The 27322-nt window shown below is 31.3% G+C and overlaps 4 protein-coding genes across 6 annotated transcripts; 3 read left to right on the forward strand and 1 right to left on the reverse strand.

The window, feature by feature from the left end:
• Nucleotides 1-278: 278 nt before the first annotated feature.
• On the forward strand, nt 279-5922 carry LOC107642772 (triacylglycerol lipase OBL1). The gene is made up of 5 exons (XM_016346245.3): nt 279-773; nt 3276-3466; nt 3590-3623; nt 3885-4525; nt 5494-5922. The coding sequence occupies exons 1-5, from the start codon at nt 455-457 to the stop codon at nt 5746-5748; spliced, it is 1440 nt and encodes a 479-aa protein (XP_016201731.1). The 5' UTR covers nt 279-454; the 3' UTR covers nt 5749-5922.
• Nucleotides 5923-7232: 1310 nt separating this feature from the next.
• LOC107642774 (heterogeneous nuclear ribonucleoprotein 1) lies at nt 7233-11528 on the forward strand. Of its 3 annotated transcripts, none has more exons than XM_088488340.1 (15): nt 7252-7373; nt 7517-7594; nt 7735-7794; nt 7968-8057; nt 8577-8642; nt 8713-8778; nt 8873-8958; nt 9071-9116; nt 9280-9334; nt 9580-9656; nt 9837-9972; nt 10054-10181; nt 10246-10350; nt 10920-11060; nt 11240-11528. In XM_088488340.1, the coding sequence occupies exons 1-15, from the start codon at nt 7365-7367 to the stop codon at nt 11300-11302; spliced, it is 1206 nt and encodes a 401-aa protein (XP_088344466.1). In that variant the 5' UTR covers nt 7252-7364; the 3' UTR covers nt 11303-11528. The 3 variants fall into 3 exon arrangements, with proteins under 3 accessions (XP_020978622.1, XP_088344466.1, XP_088344467.1); XM_088488341.1 differs by having other exon boundaries at nt 7253-7373; nt 7557-7594; XM_021122963.2 differs by lacking the exon at nt 7517-7594 and having other exon boundaries at nt 7233-7373.
• A 1928-nt stretch (nt 11529-13456) lies between these two features.
• On the reverse strand, nt 13457-15697 carry LOC107642775 (uncharacterized). Its single transcript, XM_016346248.3, has 4 exons — nt 14634-15697; nt 14148-14448; nt 13957-14038; nt 13457-13798 (listed from the first exon to the last, which is right to left on the reverse strand). The coding sequence occupies exons 1-4, from the start codon at nt 15274-15276 to the stop codon at nt 13574-13576; spliced, it is 1251 nt and encodes a 416-aa protein (XP_016201734.1). The 5' UTR covers nt 15277-15697; the 3' UTR covers nt 13457-13573.
• A 3985-nt stretch (nt 15698-19682) lies between these two features.
• On the forward strand, nt 19683-25990 carry LOC107642776 (zeaxanthin epoxidase, chloroplastic). The gene is made up of 18 exons (XM_016346250.3): nt 19683-19783; nt 19941-20486; nt 20919-21081; nt 21212-21286; nt 21469-21569; nt 21653-21768; nt 22484-22695; nt 22848-22939; nt 23086-23200; nt 23307-23410; nt 23687-23732; nt 23871-23935; nt 24147-24233; nt 24423-24477; nt 24550-24638; nt 24728-24812; nt 24976-25047; nt 25715-25990. Exons 2-18 carry the CDS (start codon nt 19954-19956, stop codon nt 25781-25783), a joined length of 2079 nt encoding a protein of 692 aa, XP_016201736.1. The 5' UTR covers nt 19683-19783; nt 19941-19953; the 3' UTR covers nt 25784-25990.
• Nucleotides 25991-27322: the final 1332 nt, after the last annotated feature.

Here is a 27322-nt window from a genome sequence, read left to right on the forward strand (position 1 = left end):
GTGATTGACAATAATTTTTTTTTAATTTAAGAATTATTACTTGTTTTTGAGTTTATTAATTTAATTATTTATTTAAGATAATTATTTACTCTATTTTTTAAATAAAATTATATAATATATAATAACTTTATATCCTTATAATAGTTAATTTTGTTCAAAAAAGTTGGGAGCAAGGCCTATGCTTGTCCCCTTGGGTTCGTTTCTGTCTAGGGCCAGTATTAAAAACACTAATAATAACCGATTAATAGGTACAAATCACAAATCTTACTGTTACTATCACTGCTCCAATTGTAATATAGACACGTTTAACGTCTAAATTATTGTATTCACGTGAAAATATCTCTCTCTCTAATAAGCCTTTCTAACGAAAAATAGTGATTATAAAAAGAGAATTTGTGAAGACAGAAGCGCAAAACTGCTCTAATTTGCTTCTCTTTGTAGTATTAGGGTAGGGATGGCGTCGAATTGCAACAAGAGCTTCGCGAATAGTTACTTGCTGCTGATGCCAGAAGAGGCGAGTTTGTTGGACTTGGTTCGGATCCTGTTTTCCCGAAACATAGGTCACCGAAAGTGTTTGGAGAGCCACTCGGGGGAGAAGACAGTGGAAAGAAGCTTCAAGCGTCGATTTCTGATAGTTGTGTCCATCCTGCTTCAGAAGTTGTTGATGGCTGTATCGAAGCCACTTGCATTCTTAGGCTCTTTTATTGAGATGTTCATCAACACCCTTAACCTCAACGGTGGCCTCTTCTCCACTCTACTTCACCTTCTTACTGGTTCGTTAATTATTTACTACTTCCAACAACTTTTTATGCATATACTCTTTCTCATCTTTCAATTATTACTTCAAACAATTTAATTTCGCTTGATCGCCTTTCGTACGTGAAAACTTATAATTAAATTATAAAGGTTTAGTGTGACCTGAAAAATATATAAGATCAAAAGCACAAAGAAGAGGTAAAAAAAAAAAGTTAGATCTCGCAGTTTAATTTTGTTACTTCCTTTTTTTTATTGAAGTTATTAGATAATTCTCAAAATTGTGAAATTTTACTTACTCTATGTTGGTCCTAAATAAGAAAAAAAAACCTACTATTTTTTAAATGTCCAATATCCATTAAAAAAAAGATATATATTTTTATAGCCACTAAAACAATTATTTTATCAAAGTAATTTTTTTTAATTAATTATTGGCTAGTTGACAAAAAATTGTTCATGTTTTACCGTTGTTAATTGTCCTTAAAATGTCTATTGACAGTGTCAATATGTAGTTGTTGTGAAAAAAATATCTAATAATATATTTTTACTATTGATGACAATTATTGACAAAGAGAAAATAATAATTGTCCATAAAAATAGCATAAAACAGACTATTTTAAAATATTCATTGTTGTCAATAATATTTATATGAACATATTTATGATAATCCATGATATAATTGTTGATGATTAATAACTATAAATTTAATTTACTAAACAATCATGATATATATACATAAAAAAATCAGTTATTTATGAAAAAATATGAATTAAATTATTATATATAAATTTATAATGTGCGTATAGATTTTTGTTTACTAATAAAATAGTTACTTTTAACACGCTTAAGAGATTTATTTTTTCTTATAACCATATTATATATACACCAAAATTTATCATAAAATTAGTTATATGTTGGTATAAAATATATATTAAAATATAAAATATATTTTAAAAATAAATTAAACAAAATATATATTTATATATAAATATATAATATTAATTTTTTATATGCACGTAATATTTTTATTTTTCTTATAGTGATTCACTTGGATTCAAATATTTGATGGATGTTTGTTTAAAGGTTAAAACTATATTCTAGAAAAATATATTTTAAAAAATATTATGTTTGGAATATCATACTCGAGTATTATATAAAAAAACTTGTTGATTTAGTACTACAAATGGTTGAGAAATATTTTAATATTTTCAAGAATAAGTTTTTAATTTTTAAAATAACAACGATGCTAATAAAAGAAAAAATTATTTGACAATAAATATAATAATTTTATATTTTATATTTTATTTTTTTGATATGAGAATATAAATATCCAATTTCTTGGATAAAAAAGTTATGTTTTAGATAATAAACTATTTTTTTAAAAAATAAATTAATAATAAAAATTAAATTTTAAAATTTCACACGAACATATAAATACTACATTTCTATAAATAAATTTAAAAATAAATTAAAATTATTTGGTACAAACAAACACCCCCCCTTATATTCATATTTTCTTGGAGGAGAAACTAGAAAGCATGAAAGACTACATAGCTAGGCTAATGTCGTAATATTTGTAGTTGAATTATTTTATTTAACGAAAATATTTAATAACAAAAAAATTTAATTAAAATTTATTTTATTTAATATTTATTAATTATTAAATAAGATAAATTTTAACTATTTTTTTTTGTTTTCTTAATATTATCGGTTGGTGAATATCGTGGTTTATGAAGTAGGTACAATAATTACTTTGCTCAATGCTTTTGTGAGACTCTTTTTTTTCCCTCCACCGACACCAATAATTGTTGTACCTAGTCATGCGTAGTGAGCAGCATTTATGAGAACACTGTTCCTAATAGCACAATTTAGCTCCGCTTCGCAACTAATTAACAATATTAGTTAATGCGATTATTAATTAACTTTAGTATAATATTATTGTTTTTCAAATTTTCACGTAATAATATTTAACCTTGAGCATTAGCCAATTTATAATTAATTTAATAATTTTACAATTTATGTATTTTCGTTGATCTTAACTTATAATGATAGTATAGATGTATAACAAAAATATTTAATGTTTGAAAAATAATAAAAAATTGGTTCAAACAATCCTTTTTTTTTTGTATTTTTAATTATTACTGAAATAATTAAATAATTTTAGATATAATAAATGTGTGATTATATATATAAAAAATTACAGATATTAAATTAAATAAAATAATTTTAAATTATTATTTTTTAATATTATAAAAAATGTTAGAAAATTGATATTTGTAGTGTAAAAATTAGCTATTATTAGTTATTCAAATGTAAGACAAAAAGGATATTGGCTTTTGAAAGAAAGAACTCAACTAACACAAAAATTGAAGCTTATTACAAAGTAAAAAAAATTCAGATTAAAATACTCAACACAAATAAAAGAAAAATATTGATCACCTATTTTTTTTTATTTAAAAATAATATTCATTTGGACATATAAAATATAATGGTTCTGATCTCTTTATCTTTAACATAAATAGGTAAGTTGGTCGTCCCGGATCGGAAATCATCCAAGTTTTTGTCTTTTATTGGAAATTTGGATTATCGCATGAGATTGGGTACTATGAAGCGTGAAGATTGCAGGTATTATGTTTACTTAGCCATGATGGCTTCAAAAGCATCTTACGAGAATGAAGCTTTCCTTGAAGATATTGTCACAAATAAATGGGAGGTATATATATATAAATTAAAGATTTAATTTATTTAATCATTGAATATATATACTTCAATCAATTCATTTCGTTGGATACATTTAATCCTATTTTGATATATCTTCTCTCTGTTCACTTTTTAGATGGAATATGTGGGATTTTATAACTGCTGGAATGGTAAGGACCAGAAGGATAAATCTACCGTAGAAATTCAAATGTAGTTAACTTCGTATAAAGTTAATAGTTGAGAGAGAATCGTTAAATAATTTGATAAATTTGATTAAATTGTTATTTTAAGTCTCTCAACTATTAACTTCACGTCAAGTTAACTGCACATAAATTTTCACCTAAATAGATATGTGTCGATGAATTACTAAAATTGAAGCTTATTATCATATATTATGTTAATAATTTGCATATGCATTGAATTATTGGTAGATTATCAAGGAAAGAGTACAACCCAAGTGTTGATATTTTTGGAGAAACACGAAGATGGTGACACGTATGTGGTGTCATTTAGAGGAACAGAACCATTTGATGCAGACGCATGGAGCACAGACGTTGACCTATCATGGTATGGGATTCGTGGTGTTGGAAAAATGCATGCTGGCTTTATGAAAGCCTTAGGGTTGCAAAAGAATGTTGGATGGCCAAAGGAGATTAACCAAAACAATGGAGACGAAGAAGAAAGTGTTGATGATCATCCCCCCTTTGCATACTATCTTATTAGGGACATATTAAGAAAAGTTTTGAGTGAAAATGAGAAAACCAAGTATATTGTGACGGGACATAGTTTGGGTGGAGCACTTGCAATACTTTTTCCTACCATATTGTTTATGCATGATGAGAAGTTGTTAATAGAGAGGTTGGAAGGGATCTACACTTTTGGGCAACCGAGAGTTGGAGATGAAGCTTATGCAAATTACATGAAAGCAAAATTCAAAGAGAATTCAATTAGGTATTGCAGGTTTGTGTATTGCAATGACATAGTTCCAAGGTTGCCCTGGGATGATAACAATCTCATGTTCTTCAAGCACTTTGGGGTATGCCTTTACTTCAATAGGGGTTATGAACTTCAGGTACGTATCAATATACAAGGAGTTTACAGTGAAATCTTTTGAAAATTGTATTTGTATTTTTTTTAAATACAAATATTTTATTTTGAATTTAGTAAATAAAAAAATAATATTATATTACTAGTAAAAGTTATTATCTTTGGCCAATATTAAAATAATATTAAGTACTAAATTTTAAATTCTAAATTCTAAATACTAAGTTTTAATAATATAAAAATAAATATGGGCAAAAAATGGGTTAATAATGATAAACAGTGTTAGTCTCTAATATTTTTTATAAAAAAAATCATATACTTATACTTATAGCTTTTAAAAGTCATGGTAATTCTAAATGTACCTAAAGAGGTATTTTTTAAAATAATCACACTATGTATATACTAAAAATCAGCTATTAAATCAGTTATTGGTATAAAATATATATTAAAATATGAATTGTGCATTAAAATAATAAACTAAACAGCATGTATATTGATATACAAATACATGGTAATTGATCTTTTGTATGTACATATCATTTTAAAATATAATTTTAATTATTTTTTAAATTAGTTTATATTTATTAAAATTAAAAATTTTAATATAATTTAAAATATTAATGAATATCTAAATTTACTATTTTAATTTGTTTATATCTGTTAGAGTCTTTTTAAATTTTAAAAGTTGTTTTACTATACAAAAGTATTGTAACTTGTTTTTATTGAAATTTATTTTAAAATTAATTTACTTTTAAGCTTTTAGAAAGTTACCTTCTCAAAATCAACTTTTTAGTAGAAAGGTTTTTGAATGTGGTCCAGTGGTCCAACGTCATAAAGTAATGGCCATATTTTCAGGGAAACAAATTAAAATAGTTTTGTTATCTAGTGTATGTGTATGTAATTTTTGCCAACTAGAAATCGACAAAGTCTAGCAAGCTAGCTATGAAGTGATCAAAAGTGTTAAAGTATCTCCTTATTATTAATTAATGGATGCAGATTGTTGAAGAAGAACCAAATAAAAACTACTTCTCGCCATGGTACATAATACCCATGATATTTAATGCCATTTTGGAAATAATAAGGAGCTTTACAATTGCATACAAACATGGGCCTCGCTATAGAGAAGGATGGTTGTGCTTCTTCTTCAGGTTGATTGGCATCTTGATTCCTGGAGTACCTGCTCACTGTCCTCAGGATTATATTAATTCCACTCTTCTTGGATCAATTGAAAAACACTTCAAAGCAGATTGATCGGTGTGTTATTCTGTATTCTGTAGTTTAAACTTTAAATTAAAGCATACATGTACGTTTAGTGTATCGAATTAATATAATGATTTCACAATAAGCCACACTAAAGTGGTACATAAAAACATTTAATTTATTTGTAACTTTGAACTTTGAAGGGCTTTTCTCTGTTTTCATAAATTTCTTGTATGTCAGTTTATCTATATATCTCTCCATAAATTAAATTTCCATTAGTCAACAAAAAAATTTTTAAATTTCCATTACACTACAAGAAAATTTGACTTTTACGTGCCAAAAAACTGAAAAAAATGTGGCCATAGAAATTGACCACGTTTTTAACCTATTGCCACGATTTATAAAAGATCACGTATTCAACCGTGGCTAATTATCAATGGCTATGGATAATTGTTATTTTTTTAAATTTGTTCATTTAGTTTTTTTTCTCTTTTTGGCATTAATTAATAAATCGGTTTTGTTAGATAGACAATGACCTTTGTAAAGGCTTGGTATGTAAATTAGAGATTGAAGTGTGTTTTTATTCTATTGTGCCAATTTTAAAATCGATTGTTTAAATTAGAATAGAACCTTTTTAGTGATTCTTGTAATTTGTAAAAAGAAAGTTTTATCATAATTAATTGATTAAGTTATCGAACGTATGTTAATTTTTTTTTTTTTACAAAAAATAAGAGACTCGAACTTGCAACCTCTTAATTGAGTATAAGAAAACTATGCGATTTAAGTTATAACTTATTAGCAACATATGTTAAATTAAGAGTTAGTGTAAATAATAATAACATAATTCATTTTATCCAATAATTATTAAATATGTCATAGAAGTAGACGAGTTATTTACCATTATAAATAGCTCAAAATTAAACTCATTTAATGGCGATGATTAAACACTTTTTTATTTTTGATATTGGGTTAGTGGTGGTGTATAACCGCACTATGGGAGTGCAGGGTGCTTGACCGGAGTGTGGCACCTAGAAATCGCTGGGTCCGATTTCATGGCCCCCAAATTTTTTTCCATCTTGTCAAGAAATCGTTGGGTCCGATTTCCTTGTACAAAAGAAAAGTTTGAACGTTAAGCATGAAATCGGTGGGTCCGATTTTCATGCACTGCCCTCCATGAACCACAAATTGGACGGTTCGATTTGTGTCCTTTTTTAACTGTAATAAATCGGACCGTCCGATTACTTCTCTTCACCTGAACGCCGCCACACCGATGTAAAACTTCCCATAGTTCCATAACCCAGCATTACACCACAGTTGGTGTCATATAAAAAAAAATTACTAGAAATCCTAAACTAATATGGTCAGTTTTTTTTTTATTTTTTTGGTAATGGACTGAATTTGGTCGTTTTCTCTTTGGACTTAATTTGGGTTAGTTTAATTCAATTATCGGGTTTCGTAGAAGTAGACGAGGGACCGGCCCAATGTGGGATCGGATCCGATTGGGCCCGGTCCGCAGTTCCGAAATGCGAATAGTGGGCATTGGGTGAAAGGAGAAGGGTGCGGAGGGAGAGAAGAGAAAGAGAAGAAAGAACAGAGAAAGACAGAGAGAAGGGAGAGAGAGAAACCGAGCGAGCGAGATCTCTGTATTAGGGTTCCCAAATTCCCCCATGTGCAAGGTCAGTGAGCGCCTAATTCACCCAATTTCTTTCAATTTCTTTGTTATCAATTGTTTCTATTCCTAGAAAAAAAAAAAAAAACAGCGAAACATCTCGAAAAGCTGAAATTTGATTTGGTAAATATGCTGATGATGATGATGAAGGAAACTGTGTGTGAGATAGAAGTGTGGCTGTTGTATGCAGGAGGAGGCGAGTGTGAGGGATTTAGAGAGAGAAGAGAGGTGAGAACGCTGAGTGCTCAGCTGAGAGATTCCATTTCACCCCCAACAGGAGAAGGAGTGCCTAGAATTTCTTTTTTATATTTTTTCATTTTCTTTTCTTGTTCCCCCTCCCTTTCTTTGCTTTCCCCACATTTTGTTAGGCACTTTCCCTCTTTCACTGCCCTACCTTCAAGTCTCTGATGGAGCAGCGAAAGCTTGTGGTGAGTCACGTAAATTCAATTTGTTTCTGTTCAATCCTCTAATCATATGTATTTACAAGTGAATAACAATAATTAAGGTTCTGTCATGTTTTTTGTTGATGAACATTATACTCGGTCAGTTGTTCGCACGTGTAGTTATTTTCCCAATTTCTGTCTTCGTAATTGTTTCCTAGGTTTTGGGTATTCCATGGGACGTGGACACTGAGGGCTTGAGGGAATACATGAGCAAGTACGGTGAATTGGAAGATTGTATTGTCATGAAGGTTAGTCTATCTTTACATTTTTTGTTAAGTGTTGCTATTTCATGTTTAATTCACCATTGGAGAATCCACTTGACATACCATGTCAATTGTAGATTTTCACCATTGATTGACAAGGTGGTTTCTCCATTATCTCTTGTTTTCGGTAAAAAAAAAAAAAATGCTTGTTTATTATGAAATGAAAACATTGCACATGACATGGAGTTTACTTTAATCATTTATCCTATACAATTTACGGGAAGTATACTGTGAAACAACTGCCAGAATTAATGCATATGAATGTCTAATTATTTACCACGTCAGTTGTACATGGTTTCTTAATAAATGCATTGTACCACTTAGCTTTACTCTCTTAGGGTAGTGGACTACTGGTTCTCCCTGAATTATTAGCGATCACATCCCTTGAGGTTTCAGGATATAGCTCTTAACCCCAAACTCGTGCAAATATTGCACTCTGCCCCAAAGTTACAAAAATGTTGCACTGCACCCTTAGCACGTTTTAATCTACTTTCTTTATTTTAGGAGCGATCAACTGGACGATCTCGTGGATTTGGATATGTTACATTTGCTTCAGTGGATGATGCTAAGGTAACTGCTATCTTTATGTAGATGATCTTGTGCACACACTATCATGATCTGACTGACTTTCTGGTTGCAGGATGTTCTATCAGGTGAACATGTTCTTGGCAACAGGATGCTGGAAGTCAAAGTGGCCACACCAAAGGTAGTAATCAAATTCTTGTTAGGACATTAAGTCTGTTCTGTGATCATTGCTGAGTTATACTATCCTGCTGATTTTGTAATGTTTCATTCTAAAGGAGGAGATGAGAGCACCAGCCAAAAAAGTAACCAGAATATTTGTAGCCAGGATTCCACAATCAGTAACAGAAGCATCTTTTAGAAGGTACATGAGCATGTTGCATCTTCATTAAAGATGTGAAGACTTGAGAGTGTTGTTTTCAATGCTAGCATAGTCTTATAGCTTTATGTTATTTTCTCCTTTGGTGGTTTTGCAGTCATTTTGAGAAATATGGTGATATAACAGATCTGTACATGCCAAAGGTACTCCACTCCCTGGCATTGTCATACGCATAGATGTAATTGTAGTTAATATGTATAAATTGTATGCATGTACGTTGTTGACAGTTGCCCAGCAGATTTATGCATGATATGATATTATTGTAGTTGTATGAATGATTTACGATTTATTTCCATTTTTCAACAGGATCAAGGATCAAAAATGCATCGTGGAATTGGTTTTATCACCTTTGCAAGTGCAGGTTGGGTTGTGTGCTCTACTCCTCACTATGTGCATATTTTAAGTGAATGGGGTTTATAGTATGCTAGTTTCCTTTTAATGTAACTTGATAGTTATTTAAGAGCTTGATTGACACCTGTTGTACACACCTTTTCAATGCGTACTATATGTGCCTACAGTTGTTGCTCTATATTTTGGTTTGTAGACTCTTTGAGTTTAGTGCAAATGATGTATAAGTCACTATAAGGGAGATGTTCTGTCTTGCAGATTCTGTCGAGAGTTTGATGGCAGAAACCCATGAACTGGGAGGTTCTACCGTGGTGGTTGATCGAGCTACACCCAAGGCAAGAATTTTCATAAAAATGTCTAACCTAAAAATGTGTGTGTGTATATATATTCAGTGCAATAATACTTTTGGATTTAGTTGCATACACGAGTCTTTTGTTTTTCTACCGAAAGGTATTTTATTTGTTTTGGTTTTTGTTATAATTTTAGTCAAATAATATTGTATATGCCATTTACAGGATGATGACTTCAAGCCAGCAGGCAGAATGCCACAGGGAGGGTATGGTGCATATAATGCTTATATTTCTGCAGCAACTAGATATGCAGCACTTGGTGCTCCTACTTTGTATGATCATCCAGGCCCAGTCTACGGAAGTAAGTGTGGAATAAAAGCTCTGGTGTTGAATAAAGATGACTATTGTTGCTACATACTGATTAGCTTATTCTCTAAATCAGGGGGAGAGCCATCTCGTGGAATTGGTAAAAAGATTTTTGTTGGCCGACTTCCCCCAGAGGCAACTTCTGAGGATCTTCGTCAATATTTTGGAAGATTTGGCCGTATATTAGATGTTTACGTTCCCAGGGTAAGATATTTAAGAACACACGAGTTTTCTAAACTGCTTAGATCAACAGTCTTCTTTGATGTAGGATCCTAAGAGATCAGGTCATAGAGGTTTTGGATTTGTTACTTTTGCTGAAGATGGTGTAGCAGATCGTGTCTCACGAAGGCCTCATGAAATTTGTGGACAACAGGTACATTATTTAGTATTTGTTTGTATCTTGGATTGCCCCATATTTTCACAAGTATCTGTTGCCTTTTCTTTGCAATTGAAATTGAAATATGTATATGTGGTGATAGAAGGGAATATATGTTGATTGATGCTAAATGCCTGTCTTTTGAATGCCCATTTGTTATTTGATGTTTGAAGCATGCTGTTGTTGGAATAACATTGGAACACTTTAGTATCTAAAGTTGGTACTTTATGAAAGAAGAGAATAAGTCGTAATTATGCATTTGTGGTTTTGTTCCTATTTATGGAAAGCTATCATAGTGCATCGCTATATATGTTAATTATATCACATGACAACAAATCTGTACCATAGACCTTTATGATACTTTTTATGACATTACATTTTGGATCTTGCTGTGAATGCAAGCTGAACTCGATGGTAATTGTGTGATTATATACACAGTGGCAGATTTGTACATAATGGTGCACAAATTTGTTCTTCTAGTGTTGTTTGTATTCCTTGTGATGGTAAAATTGTGAGTATAATTTCTTGGTTTTAAATATGATTGTGCTAGCATCTTGCTCCTGCAGGTAGCATTAGATTCAGCCACACCTGTTGATGATGCAAGTCCGAGTGAGAATTTTATGATGAATGGCGTGGGTTCTTTTGGGGGTTATGGAGGTCCTATGCGAACTTATGGGAGGATGTATGGTAGCCTGGACTTCGATGATGTGAGTATATACACAGTAATGATTTGATTGACCATGTGAAGAAAATGGAAATTGGATTAATGTGATTTTGCAAGTGCACCTTGCATGCTAAATAAACATGGGCACTATTTAAGTATATATTAAAGTACCATATAGTTGTACGTATTTGGCTTTTGCTTATAATCTATTTTCTTTTGTAGTGGGGTTATGGAATTCCCAGTGGGAGGCCATCAAGAGCAGATTGGAGGTATAGACCATACTAGGAGAGAGAGAGCACAGTTTCATTGGTATCATCACCGTCCGTCCGAAATGCTAAAATAGATGCCAGCGAACTGTTTCTATATTTAATAATTTTTAAGTTGTAGGCATATGGATTGGATCTGTAAACCAGATAATACTATTTCCCCTCATATGTTTTTATTATCATGTATCTTAGTTGTATTGTATTTGATTCATGTCATAAAGATTTGACGTAGTTTATTGCTCAAAGGTCCAACACAATCTTTCCTCTTTTATCCGAGTTTGCAACCGGTATGTAACAGATGATGAAAAAATGTGTTCCGTGTAGTTTGCAGTGTTGATGCTGATTTATGATTCACCATATAAATGTAGTCTTTTGCCTAACCTATCTGTCAAGAAAACCTAGCTTTGATATCAGTCCTCTTTATGTAGTGGAGTAGCTTTTTGGTTACGTCCGCAAAATGTTTTGAACCGCATGGATGTAGTTCATTTAATTGTAACTAAAAGTTTGAGATAAAAACACTTGTAACGCCAGAAATTATGGAAAGGATTATCGTTATAAGAGTTGTCAGACTATCTATAGTGTTATTTTTTCTTAAAAGTTTGTAACGTTATTTTCAAAGCAAGCTAACTTATTTTATTGAATTTGTTTATTATTTTTATGAACAAGCAAACTAAATGATGGTTATATGATACACAATCTTTTAACCTCGTGCAGGCCGAATGGCTTAGTATAGTTAATAACTATGTCTATGTGCGTCTACATCGTGCTCTTAGCCTGACATGATATAAGGAAAATGGATGAAGGAATGTTAAGTGATGGATATTCTTGGTAAAAAAGGGATTCAGGACAGAGATGTAAGGATCTATGCTTAGGCTTGAACCAGTGCCAAATATGTCAAATCAAATAGCAGCAACAAAATGCAGTATTAACATTTCATATATAAGACGTAATTTTGTATTCTCTATTGTGTATATTACGAGACAAAATCTTAATGACGAGAGAGTGTGAATGAATATAATTATGGGAAAAGTATAGGTAACTAATAACATTGTTGAACAATGTGAATAATAGAGTTAAAAGAGTAAATTAATCGTAAATTTAATTAGTTGCATTAAATAGGATGTAGTGTCTTTTAGTTGAAATGAACTAATTTCAAAGCCCGTTGTTTATGTTGGTCAAATAATGACATGAATTGAAATTGAATAAAAAGATACATTAAAATTGAAATAGAAAATAAAAAAAGATAGATTGAAATTAGATACAAAGAAAATTACTTTATTTTTTATCCAATTTTTTGATGCAACAAAAAAGAGACTCTTCAACCAACAAGAGAGGGACTCATTCAACCTCACTTGTCTACACCATAGTTTCATCACGAAACCAAAAAGTGTTTTGGCATTTGTAATCACTCAATACTACGATTACAATAGTTTATGAGGTATTTATAACCTCTTATTAGATTAAAACAAAAAAATCCTAAGTTCACAAATACAAAGCCCAATTTAGTAACTAAATAAACAAAATTAAAATACATCAAATTAAAGTGAATATTCTAAAAATATAAACTAATAATTTCTAAATAATATTAAACTCTTCATATCACGAACATTTGAAGCACATATCACAATCACCCATAAAATATACGTGTTGCAATAACATTAAACTCTTTTAAATAACATACATTTATCTATTTTTATTTTTTCAAATAATAATTTTATAGATACTAATAAGTTAATTATAATAAGATTTAACGATTTATTAGTTCTTGTAATTTTATTAAACTTTTAATTAAATTTTATAATTTAAAAATTTATAATTAGATCTTTATTAATTGTTATCTTTTAGCATAAAATACAAAATATTAAAATATTTACTTTTATAATATTTCATAATGCATTCTATATTAGACGCAAAAATAAAATTTTTAAAAATATTTTGTATTTTTTAACAAATTTGAGGGGATCTAATTTATAATTTTTAACTAATATAAAAATTCAGTTATAAACTTTTACATTATAAAGACTTAATTAAAAATTTAATAAAATTATAAAAACTAATAAAATAATTAAATCACACAAAAAATAGTTAAAAATATTATAATTTTTTTTAAAAAAATTGAGAATAATTATAAAAATTTGGCCCTCTAATATTAAAATTCTGATTCCACTGCTGATTGCAATATAAAATAGACGTTAAAAATAAGTTAAATAATGCATTTATACATAACTACTGATTTGGTGGTTGATTTTTGGTGGTCACCTAGTATTTTTGATATGCATATATGGGTGAATCAATCATCATAAGTGCTAAAGCATCTGCTTGGAGACCATAACTGAACATATTTTGGTAATGAAAAAACCTTGAGAGGCTTGGAATTCTGCTGCCCCTGTTGTCCTTGTTCTTGTTTTTGAGGCATTGCCATTGAGCTTCTCATCTTTTCAGCTTTCATCTGCGCCCTTCTCAGCTTGTTTAGAATCTTATCCATTGATGATGATCTCTTCTTTTCCAGTTTCATCTGTATCAAACCTCTTTATCATTAGGAAGAGAAAAGACCTATCTGCATACATTTTGTGAGCCTTCTCTACACAAATTTTATATTGTGTTGAACTAAGGACACACTATGAGAAAGTTCAACTTCAAAGCAACAGATTTTGATGAACTGAAAAACAAAACCTCGAGTTTGCGTATTGCTGCTTCAGCCTTTGCCTTCTGCTGGCTTTCCCATGCAACGATTTTGGCTTCCTGTTTCTGAATCCTGCAATGAAATAGAAGTTCATAGACAAACACACAATCAGAACAACTAAATTATATGTCTCCAGTTCATTGAATGAAATGAACATAACAAATTAACAATGATGACATACTTGGTTATGTCCATGGTGGACTCTGGAATATCCGAACATGAAGTTTGAATTTCAGTATTACTTTCTTGAAAGGAGTTGAGCTTTGTTGCATGACCTTTAGGCCACCTAATAACAGTGGCCTCACTATCAACCTCAACATCTCTAACCTCTAACTTACCAGAATGTCCATGTTTCTGATCCATGGCTGATATCGGTGATGAATTCGCATCATCCTCGCTCTCCGGAGGGCTCATCTGGGTACCCTGATCACGTCTTGAGAAAGGTGACATTATGGGGGTCTCCTCATTCTTAGGGTTCTCATCTGTAAATAAAAGTAACTGAAAACATTTTAAGTATATGCAGATTCTCAGACATCAATACAAACAAGTGAATAAAACTTGGCAAACAGAATAGCTTTTTGCAATTATAGCTAAGAGCTGGATCCAACAATATGAAATATGCAATTTTGATTGGTAACTAGGCTGCCCAAAAACAAGAAGCACATACCTTGAGAATTAGGCGAAGATGGGTCACATAACAATTGATTCCACATCGGAGCCAGAACACCATTATTGTCATTGAGCACAGAACCAGTAGAATATTGTTGCATAACATTGCCGATGTCGAAACGGGGACCAAAATCATTGTCATGCGCATCAAAATGATGAAGAGAGAGAGCATCTGGTGCCAAGACTCCTGTTGTGAAAGGTGAACCAACCATCAAGTTCCTCACAAGCAAGCCTTGGCGCAGTGGAATTGTAGGTGAATAGTTCGAGTAGTAGGATGATGATGATGTTCCTGGAGGCATAATTGGACCACTCTTTGATTTTGGACGCCTTTGAAGTTGTGATTGTGAATATGAGTTTCTGTTGTTGTTGTTGTTGTTGCTGCTGCTGCTGCCATATCCTGAAACTGGGCTACAAATCCATCTCTCAGCATCATCCCATTTAGAAGGCATTGTTCTTCTTCCACTGTTGAATGATGTCAAACCAGAATGCCTTCTGATTCTGCTCGTTTGATTCAACACTACTCTCTCTGAATTCCATCCCTTTTGGCTCCCACTGCTTCTTTCACTATGATTTTGCATATCTGGGCTTAGAAATGAGCCCAGTTTCATGGAGGAACTAGAGCTATTATTACTACTCTTCATGAGAAAAACTAGGGTCAGTTCTTCACTTTTCCTGAAGCTTCATATTTTTGTTGTTGCCAAGTTCTTAAAGAAGAACCGAGGTAGTACAAATTTGGAATAGGGATTGAGTGAACATGTTTTTGCCTTTTTGGCTCATCAACTACTACTTCATGTACAACTATTTTTACTTGGAGGGTGTTGAAAACAATGTTTGCTTATACCTAGGCCAAAAAGAGAGTGTAATGGATTTTGACCACTCATGACTCCATCACTCGGTAAGGTTAGTCCATTTCACAACAAAACAAAGCAACAGGGGACCTGAATTGAACTGAATGGGAAGAAGCCAAGAAAGTTAGATAGAGAGAGATGTTACTGCTGATTTTGTTGCTTAATGTTAGTTAATGTGGCAGGCCAATATTATTGTGATTGTAGAGCGGTGTATGTGAACACTGAACAGGACTAACCATGATAATAATCTGATATGAGATTCAACAAATAATAATCAAATGATAAAATTTTAAAATAATTAGAGGATCCATATTGCAAGATTATGTAAAATGCTTGATAATGATGGGTAGAAGAAGTATTAGGATAAGTTGAGACTTGAGAGGATTGGATGCACATAACACATAAGTCCAATAATACCAATGAATGAAGCCACTTTGTTAAGATAACATTGCGTTGGAACATTGGGTGTGGAACAAGAAGCAGAACAAGACAAGAAACATTAGCTGTCACCTGTCAGGCATGCTTGATCATGTCCTCTTCCTATTCCCTAAACTGATTTAACTCCCCAAGCTAGTAACATGCAGTGGGCCGTGCTCTAAAATGTGGTAAACTTTTGCATCTGAAGGTGGTAATTATTATTTATTATTATTATTTTAAATGGTACAGATTAGAAACTAGATGACCTTTTCCAATCTATAAATTATATGTTATCTCAATTCACAGACGTCTTCTGTTTTGACTTAACATATATTCATGTATATATAATAAGCTTTTAAGACATGATCATTGCAAAAGCGTAATAAGATCTGTGATAAGGCCAACAATTCACATGGGAGGCTTAGTTTAATTGAAAGAACGAAGTTTGGAGTGATGGGGCCATAAATCCACTGTACATTTCACATTTTCACCTCTCTTTCTATGGCCCCATTTTTTGGGGGGGATACTATATTACTATGGACAAAAATGTCATCTGTCCTTTCATCTTCACAGCCACTGAACCAAATTTCAAATTTCATTAGTAATTTCATTACCTTCTTTCTAGTTGATTTCTTTGCAAATTAAAATAGTATTATTACATTAGCTATAAGTAATTTCATTCATTTGCAAAGGTTAGAGAGAAAGTTCTCGGGAATTCAAGAATTTCACAGCTTTCACTCACAAAGCGGTTAAATAATCTTAATCACTGCTCTTTCAGTGTTTTTTAAATTTTAACCTGAATAGAATCAATTAAGGAGAGTTGACTTTGTGACACGTGGTCAACGTGCAAAGATTTTCGGGCCCACCCAAACTCCAAATAGGCCTGTCAATCAATTCAAGTTCTGGATGACAAATGAAGTAAAGCCCAAATTGAGAGAGCCCACAAGTTTTATAAAACTATGGTTAGGCTTCACTTCACTTTTCATTGAATCAATCATTTCAGACCAAAACCTAAAAGTCTTAATAGCCCAAATTGTTTTGGTCAATATGAAATGAAATGACAAATGAGTGATCATGATAAAAAAAAAAAAATCATGAGTGATGAAAATTGCTTTATTAATTAAAACAAAATATATTTTTTTGTCAATTGAACTATTTTATTTTTTGTTTTGGTTTATTTTTAATTTTATTTTCAATATTTAAAATATTAGTTATGTTAAGTCTATATAAAAAATTAAATAATACATATATATAATATTTTTATTAAATATTTTAATGTTTGAAATATTTTATTCAAAAAAATAATTTAAAAATTAAAAATAAAACGAAATAATTTTTTTAATAAAAATATAAAAACTTTAGGATGAAATTAGGAGTTAAGCCTAAATTACTAAACAACATAAAAGTTTAAAAATATCTTTGAACTTAATTTACTTTCACTATGTCACTCCTCCTTGCCGCTACTGACAACGCCGTGGCACGAGAGTTCGACCGGCCTTTGCAAATAGTGTTTGCTTCGTCATCGCCGACCGTCCTCCGCAGCTACACTTCAGCCACAGTCTTCTCTATTGCAGCTCTGCCTCCGCCTTTGCCAAGTTATTTAGGTTCAATCAGCCACCACAATCCACAAGTGAGAGCTGAGAGGACCCACATTGTTTCAAACCAAACAATGAATGCATGCTATCAAAATTTGATTTGATAAAGAAGGAAAAAAAAAAAAACTATTTATGTATCAAATATTTTTATATTTGTATAAAAATTACGATTATTACTGATTAATTACATTTCAAATTATTGTTTATGACTCTTACAAACCGAAAGCAATTTATTGACAATTTGTACACGACGAATTAGTTGCACGACCAATGAAAGTTTTCCTGTAAATTTCAATGCTTTTAGTATAAAGAAATAGAGAAGTAGTTGGTAGCAATTCGAATACAAACAAAAAGACAAGTGTTAGTCACTATTAAATATAAAAATATAAGGAAGATAAGAATGGTGACAAACAAGAGATTACATGCCAAAGTAGTAATTCAAGGAAGCGGTGCGTGTGTGCGGCTGGGGTGCATCTTCAAATCGGGTAGGAGATCTTGAAATCCATATGGATGAATCTTATAACACGGGAGGGCCTCGCACAGCAGTAGGAATAAAAATATCTATATTAAAATAAATATTATTAAGTATTGTTAATTATACTAAAAATATAATAGAAATATAAAAATTAAAAAAATAATAAATATTTTTATTTTTAAAATATTATTTATTATATATAATTTATGAAAAAATAGTTTTTATTTTTAAAATTTGAACTTAAAATATCTTAATTAAATTATAAATAACTTATCATCTTAATTAATTTATTTTTATTTATTTTTATACACATTTAATAATAAAAAAGTGAATTAGTTGGTACGTTAGTACTTATTGATATATTAGTATTTATAATTTGAAATTAGAATTATATATAAATACCAAGAAGAAAAAATTTAAACTTGTATATAAAAAGTACGTTTATATAAAATATAGAAACTTAATTTATAATAATTTTTTTCTCTTTTTTTTAAAATAATTAAATTTTTATATATTTTTTAATTTAATTTTGATACATGATCAGATTAAAGATTTTATGCATCTATTTAATTATGTATTGTAATTAAAAAAATAACTTTTTACATTCATTACGTAAATAATTATCTAAAAGAACAAATATAATTAAATAACTATGTAAAAAAAATATTTTAATATATCAAAATTAACTTTTATATTTTTAAGTAATTATTTTATTATTCATTATAATTTTCAAATATTAATTATCTTCTATTAAATTCGAAAGTTTATTTGTTATAATATTTATGACATAAAATATTTTTTAATCCAAAATAATTATTACAAGTAAAATTATTTAAGAGATAAAATTAAAAAATATTATATAATTTTAAAATAAAAAATATTAATTAATAAATAGATATTATTTTTTTTATTTCAACTAATTTAAAAAAATATTAATAATTTTATTTATATTTAAAAAATTGAGATTTAACTTGATAATTAACTAATTAATTAATTTTAAAAATTATATTAACACTGTTCATTAATTTTTTATTGAGTTAATTTATTTATTTAATTTTAATTTTTATATTAAATCAAATTAAACAAAATAAATATTATTATATATTAAATTTAATAAAAAATTATTATTAACATAAATTTTAAAACAAAATTTTATAAATTTTTGTTTGCAGAAAATGTAATTATATTAAAAACAAATATATATTTGTATAATTTTTTTTTTTTATTAAAATTTAGTGGGGACAAGTGCCCCTGTCTCATGCACCTAGGCCCGTCCCTGCACACATGGTACTTTAAGGTTCTCAATTCTCAAACACATGAATGTGCCACTCACTTGTCACTGACACATGCCTTGCCTTCTCCATCATTGTTCTCCCACTCTTTTTGTCTTACCGGTTAAACTCAGAACATGCTCATTTAGTCATTTTGTATAGATGATATACTCAAACACCACCATGCAATTAATATTTTAAATATGTTATTTGTTATACTAAAATTAATCATTAAAATTAGTTATAAATATAAAATATATATGAAAATAAATATATTTTAAAAATAAATTAAATTAAATATATATTTATAAATAAATATATTAATAATTAATTTTAATGATGAATTTTAATATATAAATAATATTTGTAAATATTTTATCCTTAAAAACACCTTTGGCTTTCTTTGTTTAATGTTTATTCCCTGTTGACTCTTGTTAATGCTTGCTGCACTTACTCTCTCTCAAGCTTTGTATAATTTAACCATATTATAGTATTAATTTGTTTGGTACAGTGGACTCAACACGCATAAGTTTAGCAACGAAGTATACTTCAAATTACATAATCTTTTTATACTTATCTAAAAATTGGAAATTCGAATCTCTCTGTCTTTTAAAAAAAAAAACACGCATATGCCTGTGCCTTCTGTTGCATCCATATTATAATATACACTTTCTCTGTTTTTGTCTTTTACAATAACAGGCTTGTGTCAACAATGGCTTCTACTTTGTATTACAACACTCTCAACCCTTCCACGGCAGCTATCTCAATTCACCCTAAGCAGGATGTGTCAACTTTTGTCACCTTCAATGGCTATCACCACTTTGGATGCAGAACAAGAACTACAACCATGCATCAGCAGCCCAGGAGGAACAAGAAATTGAGGCCTGTCAAAGCCACGGTGGCCGAGGCAGCACCGAAGCCAAAGCATCAAACTGTGGCTGACAATGGTGGGGATCGAAAGGCTCAGAGCAAGAAGCAGCTTCGGATACTTGTGGCGGGTGGTGGGATTGGAGGGTTGGTTCTTGCTTTGGCTGCAAAGAGAAAGGGGTTTGAGGTGATAGTGTTTGAGAAAGATATGAGTGCTATAAGAGGGGAGGGTCAGTATAGGGGTCCAATTCAGATACAGAGCAATGCTCTTGCTGCTTTAGAAGCCATTGATTTGGATGTTGCTGATCAAGTTATGAGGGTTGGTTGCATCACTGGTGATAGGATCAATGGCCTTGTTGATGGGGTTTCTGGCTCTTGGTAACTCCAACTTTTCTTCATATATAAATATTATGTGATTATGAATCCTTTTTTTCAGCTTTATAAATAAGTGATCAAAACAATTTGAGAGAATTCTCAGTATGGCACAACTAGACAACTTATGCACTTATGACTATCAGCACTGTTAGAGTATTTGGCAAGTTACATGTCAAAAAATGAAAATAGAAAGTAACCTGCAGAAAATTTGCTTATAAATGATTCAGAAACTCTCTGGATTAGTACATCCCTTATTTGTAATCTTCACTTCATGGATAAAAGTAAACATATCATTTCAGTTTCCAGCATATAGACAATTTTACTTCCTTAATATTTGATCTAGAATAAACGTTTTTTCTTTCTGTCGTTTTTACTTACATTTAAATAAAATGTTGGCTTGTGGTATCATAAATTGAAATGATATTTTGTTATCAGGTACATCAAATTTGACACATTCACCCCTGCAGTGGAACGAGGGCTTCCAGTCACTAGAGTTATTAGTCGAATGGCCTTGCAAGAAATCCTTGCTCGCGCAGTTGGGGAAGATTCCATTATGAATGACTGCCATGTTGTTGACTTTATTGATCATGGAAACAAGGTAATTCCTAACAATAACAAAGGCTTTTATTGTGGAAGATCTTCTGAATCTTTTATTTCTTTCTTCAAGTAAATACATTGGCAGTGACTAAATATTTTTTTGTTTATAACTTGTGCATCCACCATTACAGGTAACAGTTCAGCTGGAGAACGGTCAGAAATATGAGGGAGATCTATTGGTTGGAGCAGATGGTATATGGTCCAAGGTCTTATTGAATTTCTTTAATTCCAAGCTTTTTCTTTTGTAAGTAATTTAACACCCCCTCCCCCACTAAACAAAGGCCCCAATAGAAATCAAGGTTTACGGAGGAATTCTACATATTTATGGCCATAATTCTATATCTTATTTTCCCCATAATTCTATATTTTGTTGTTTACGAATGAATAGGTGAGGAAGAAGCTATTTGGGGTGACGGAAGCTAGTTACTCTGGCTACACTTGTTATACTGGTATTGCAGATTTTGTGCCTGCTGATATTGAATCTGTTGGGTAAGAAATCTTGCCTTACATGACAATTTGTTCATTTTCCCTGGCCTTCTAAGAAGCTTACTTCTGCCTCCCTTGCTGGAAAGGTATCGGGTATTTTTAGGACACAAGCAATACTTCGTATCTTCAGATGTTGGTGGTGGAAAGATGCAATGGTATGCATTTCATCAAGAGCCTGCTGGTGGTGTTGATGCCCCTAATGGTATGTGCTCTTAATGTGTTCGGGATTTGGCATTCGGCAGAGAACAGCCTCTGTAGATGATAAAGTTTCTATATGTTCAATTTATAGATATAATTCTTAAACTATTCTGTCCTTCCATAAGCAAAACTAATGCTATCTTTGAGTATACAGAAGATGAAGGAACTGATTCAAAAGTTGTATACCTGGAAAGGAAAATTTTAAACTATTAGGTTTCTCATGATGGATAGTTGTATTTGTATGGATATCATCAATAATATTATCAACTTTATGCTGTAGTTTTACAGATGGATACCAAGACGTTTGAGCTGTAATATTATGGAAAATGGAAAGCAAGACAGAAAAGCTGCAATACCCTTGGTTATTTAAGAAAGCTTGTGTAACACAATTATTTTGAGATTAAATGATGTTTGTATTTTGTTGGACTATTATGTGCACCTGAATGCCATTCAAGACCATTCTTCATTAGACTATATTTCTTCCTTGATTATTGACTTTTTAATCCTCTTTAATTTGTTTACATCAATAGACTAGTGTCAATCATGTTGGCCTTGATATCAGATAAGATGCAGATTAACTGAGTTCCATTCCAGTAATTGCAGCACTGAAGATATTGGATTGAATGACCTTGAAAAATAATAGAATTTTGTTTCTTCTTTTAATCATCTTTTGTGCAAAAATTATATGATCCTAACTTCTTAATTCTTCTGCATGGCAGGAAAAAAGGAAAGGCTGCTTAAGATCTTCGAAGGCTGGTGTGATAATGTAACAGATTTGCTACTTGCCACAGAAGAAGAGGCTATTCTGCGGCGAGATATCTATGACAGGACACCAACAATGACCTGGGGAAAGGGCTGTGTGACTTTGCTTGGTGACTCTATCCATGCTATGCAACCAAATATGGGCCAAGGAGGATGCATGGCTATTGAGGTTTATTTTTCCATCTCTCTCAATGAAATCTGAATTTATCTTCATTTCTCAATTAACGTGAGCAATTTTGCACATTTGCAGATCTTGTAGTTAATGAACTTTTCAAACTGCAAGGTAAAAAGTTCTCTGTCTGGCTTATCTTATTGTTACAGGATGGTTATCAACTTGCTTGGGAGTTGGACAATGCTTGGGAACAAAGTATAAAATCAGGATCTAAGATTGACATTAACTCCTCCTTGAGGAGGTATTGGAAACACTCATCTAATAATATTGAAACACATCATTTTATTGATTTGAATATAAGGCTTTTGAACATAATGGTTAATCGTACAGGAATCAATTCTGAATGTTGATTTGATAATAGATATGTTTTGGCATTGTTGCTTTCAGATACGAGAGAGAAAGGAGGCTACGAGTTGCCATTATTCATGGAATGGCTAGAATGGCAGCTATGATGGCTTCCACCTACAGAGCATACTTGGGAGTTGGTCTTGGCCCTTTAGAGGTAGGAAATTCTTGTTCATAGTTGGCATCATGAAGAAGAAACTGAAGGCGACACTTTAAATTTAAATGCTGCTAAAAATAGCACGATTTCTTTCCTCATGCTGCAGTTTTTGACCAAATATCGGATACCACACCCAGGAAGAGTTGGAGGAAGGTTTTTCATTCAGAAGATGATGCCTATGATGTTGAGTTGGGTCTTAGGTGGCAATAGGTAATAACAAAAGCATACATTTCTTTGCTATATATATCATTTGTCATTAATTTCTTTTCCATCGTTTTACCTGGAGTTGTTCTTTCTCCAATCCAATCCACTCATGCAAGATAAAATGAGACAAATGATTACTTTGAAAAGGGTGGAGGTTGAAGAAATTGATAATACTGAAAAGTAATTTTCAGGTTTTGTTTGGAGACAATAAGAATTGAAAAATGTCTTGCGATTTTTGTTTTATCATTTATTTGCAACATGAAGATGATGCTACTTTTGCAGCTCCAAGCTTGAAGGTAGACCAGTATGTTGCAGGCTCTCAGACAAAGTATGCCACTCAAATACAGTTTCCTTTATACTTTGTTACCAAGAAGAAATTAATGACACACCTGGACTATTCTATTGATTATGTCTATCAGATTGTAATATGGATTCTAATAGGCATTTGATTTGGTTATGTATGAAGGCAAATGACCAGTTACACACATGGTTTGTAGACGATGATGCTCTTGAGCGTACTATTAATGGAGAGTAAGTCTATGACCCCATATGAATTTATTAACTAATATCATGCTTAGCACATTGGTCTCATAACTAAGAACCTGATTCCAGTTATGGTAAATAGATAAGGTAGAAGTCTGTGAAGAATGGAGGATAGGAACAGAGGAACTCATTAATAGATTTTCTCTTCTTAGCTCCCTTTTCATCATTTAGGCAGTTAACAACTGTTACTGATTTATAGGTGGTTTTTATTACCATGCGGAGATGAAGGAGGTCATTTGAATCCCATAAGTTTAATTCAAGATGAGATGAAACCCTGCATAATCGGGTATGCCTTCAATTCCATCTTCCTATAATTTAGAGGCTAACAATTATGAAATTGTACTTACTATGCATTGGATTCTGGACAAAAGAGGAAACAATTAATTAGGATGTGACTGTGTATGTACCTAACACATTTTAGCATGTGGTTTCAAAGATTCAACTAATTCTCTATAATATGTTTTCATGCTTTTAGGAACACACAGAAAGAAGATTACCCGGGAATTTCAATTACAATACCCTTACCTGAGGTAACAGAATTGTTCATGAACTGAATTAATACAATGATCTTGAAAATGACCAGCCAAGCTTCTGTTTATAAGGTTTCTGAGACGCATGCTCAAATTCGCTATAAGGACGGTGCATTTTTCTTGACCGATCTGCATAGTGTTCATGGCACCTGGATCACTAAGTAAGTAAAACAAACTTGAGGTTATTAAGTTTGAAGTTCTTGAAAATCTAAATCCAATTCAATTTGTATAATTGCCATAATAATTTCAGCAATGAAGGAAGGCGATACCGGATACCTCCAAATGATCAAGCTCGTGTGCGCCCATCGGATGTGATTGATTTTGGTTCACAAAAGGTGATCAATAATGATACCTGCGTTCTGTTGTAGACTATACTGTAGTACACACTATAAATAAATGCCTTAAGAAGTAGTTGCATTATTTACACTGAACTATTGAGCTAATAATACTCATACACACTTGATTTTGGTTGCATTGTCCATGCTTCAAATTTTGCAGGCTTCATTTCGGGTTAAGGTGATAAGATCTGCTCCAAGAGCATCCCAGAGGGAAGGGGAGCCAATATACCAAGTATGATTCTGTTTATATACAAATACACATCTATGTTTATATTTCTCAAGTTACAGAAGTTGTGTAGAGCACACAGTTGGAAGTAAATTATAACATGTTCATGTTCATTAATTAGGATATGAACATGAAAATGCTACAAACAACTCTTTTGATTGTCAATTACAGAAATAAATTATATAAAATTACTTGATACAGGAAAGAAAAATTAAGTTGTGATAGATATCTTTTTACTCTTGTGGTGGATTGATTTCTTCGTGTGTTTCAAGTATGCATGGTTCCTCAACTTAATTTTATTGTTTCTTATATCATGAGCAAATCTTGCAAGTTTCACAAACCATAATTGGATAGAGACACATGTAGTATCATGCATGAGATGAGATCTCATTGTTTATTATTCTTTTTTATCGTACTTATTGTAAAATTAAAGCAGGATTATATTTCACTAAACGGGTTGGGTTAAGTTAGGCAGCAAACAGAGACTAATAATTACCATGCTTAAATTTATGTTTGAAAATACAGAATCATGATTATATACTTATTACTAATAAACGAATAAATATAACATTATTGTATTCTTAATTTCTTATTACTTAAATATATGTTTGAAAATACAGAATCATAAGGTTTTTTAATTTTTCTAACAACAATCATTCTCTGATGGTCACAGTCACAGAGTGGGTTGTATGTCAGGTCTCAGGTGAATGTTGAGCCTCCCAAACTCAACTCTTTTCGGTAAATTTGAAGATCTGCAAACCAATTGTGACATGCCCATACCACTTATAATTTCTACTTAGACCAATCCCAACATATGAAGTAAATGTAAACAAAAAAGAAAAAAATAAATAAATTAAGAACAATGTTATCTTAATATATAGTAGTATTGGTGCTTATTTAATGGAATCTCAAATTATTGGGGGTGCCTAACTGCCTATGTGACTATGAAGTGATACCTTGTGTTGCTATAGGAATGGGCGAAGCCGAATGTTTTGGGAAAGCTGTCTAAGGACGCTGTTGATTAATTAATCAATGGCAATGGAATAGGCCCCTCGATGGTTACACATCAAAAGTACTTATAATTCAATAATGTTGATCTACTATGCGTTGACATTGACCAGCATATACCCAAAGCTGCTCCTTCAAATTCAAATTAACATAGAAACAAAACTATAATGTGAAAAATGTGATTAGTAACTACAATCACATACTATTATTACACTAACTAAAATAGTCTAAGTGACAAATTAAACAAAAAAAAACAGCATAGGAAAAGAAGAATGGTGGAAGATTCCACAAACAATTTATGGTCAATGTAAAGAAAATGTATAGTCACAATCCAATGTGCACACACAATTGTCATTCTTGGCGTTTATAAAGAGTTTGCCTCCCTCAGCTTTCTCAAACACCATAAGGCCTCTAAAATATGACAACCTAACATTGATTAACAGAGCTTCAGCCACCACCGTCCATTCCCAATCCCATGCATCTCTCCCATCACATCAATCACCCTTGTCATCATCTTTTGAATCTTAACCCATTTTCAATCAACGGCCACCATTAAATGACCGCAATTGGACCCTACAATTGACAGATGATTAAGTGTTCTATGAGAATTTGCAACGGCTCATTTTAATTTATAATATTTGTAACATGCGAATAATTTGTTCCGCAATGGAAGAGTTTGGATCTGGTGGTGTTGTGTCTGAAATGAATGAGACACACAATGGATGCAATAGCTAAAGCCCATGCCAATTAATGACAGTGCATCAACAATGGAAAGGGGGTACGGGCCCATCTGAATATTTCGTTAATTCGTTCCCATCCATCAGTATCGTTATATTTAATCATTAAAGTTTTTAAGGCATCATTCAAACAATAACTAAAATTACAAAAAAAAAAAAAAAAAAACTAAATTTCTCCGGCCAAAAACGTTTGGTGTCAGACAAATTATCTCCATTAATTAATAATTAGAGACTTTTTTCCAAAAAAAATACACCCAAACTAGAAGTTATTATGTCGATTTTCAAATTAGTAGTTTAAATAGATTAAGGGTCAGTTTGGCTAAACTTCTTAAATAAGTTCTTTTGAAAAAGGAGTTTAAAATATAAGGACTTTTATTAATATTAACTTTTAAATAAGTTATTTTGAGTTTGAAAAGTTATTATAAAAGTTCTTATTTTAAAGTTGTGCATTAAATAGGAGTGATAAAATAGTTTTTGAAAATAGGAGAAGTCACATTTTTTAACTTCTTCAAAAGCTCTTAAATAACTTTTTGAAA

The sequence above is a fragment of the Arachis ipaensis genome, chromosome B5, assembly GCF_059453495.1.
Source record: "Arachis ipaensis isolate K30076 ecotype BB chromosome B5, ASM5945349v1, whole genome shotgun sequence".
NCBI lineage: Eukaryota > Viridiplantae > Streptophyta > Magnoliopsida > Fabales > Fabaceae > Arachis > Arachis ipaensis.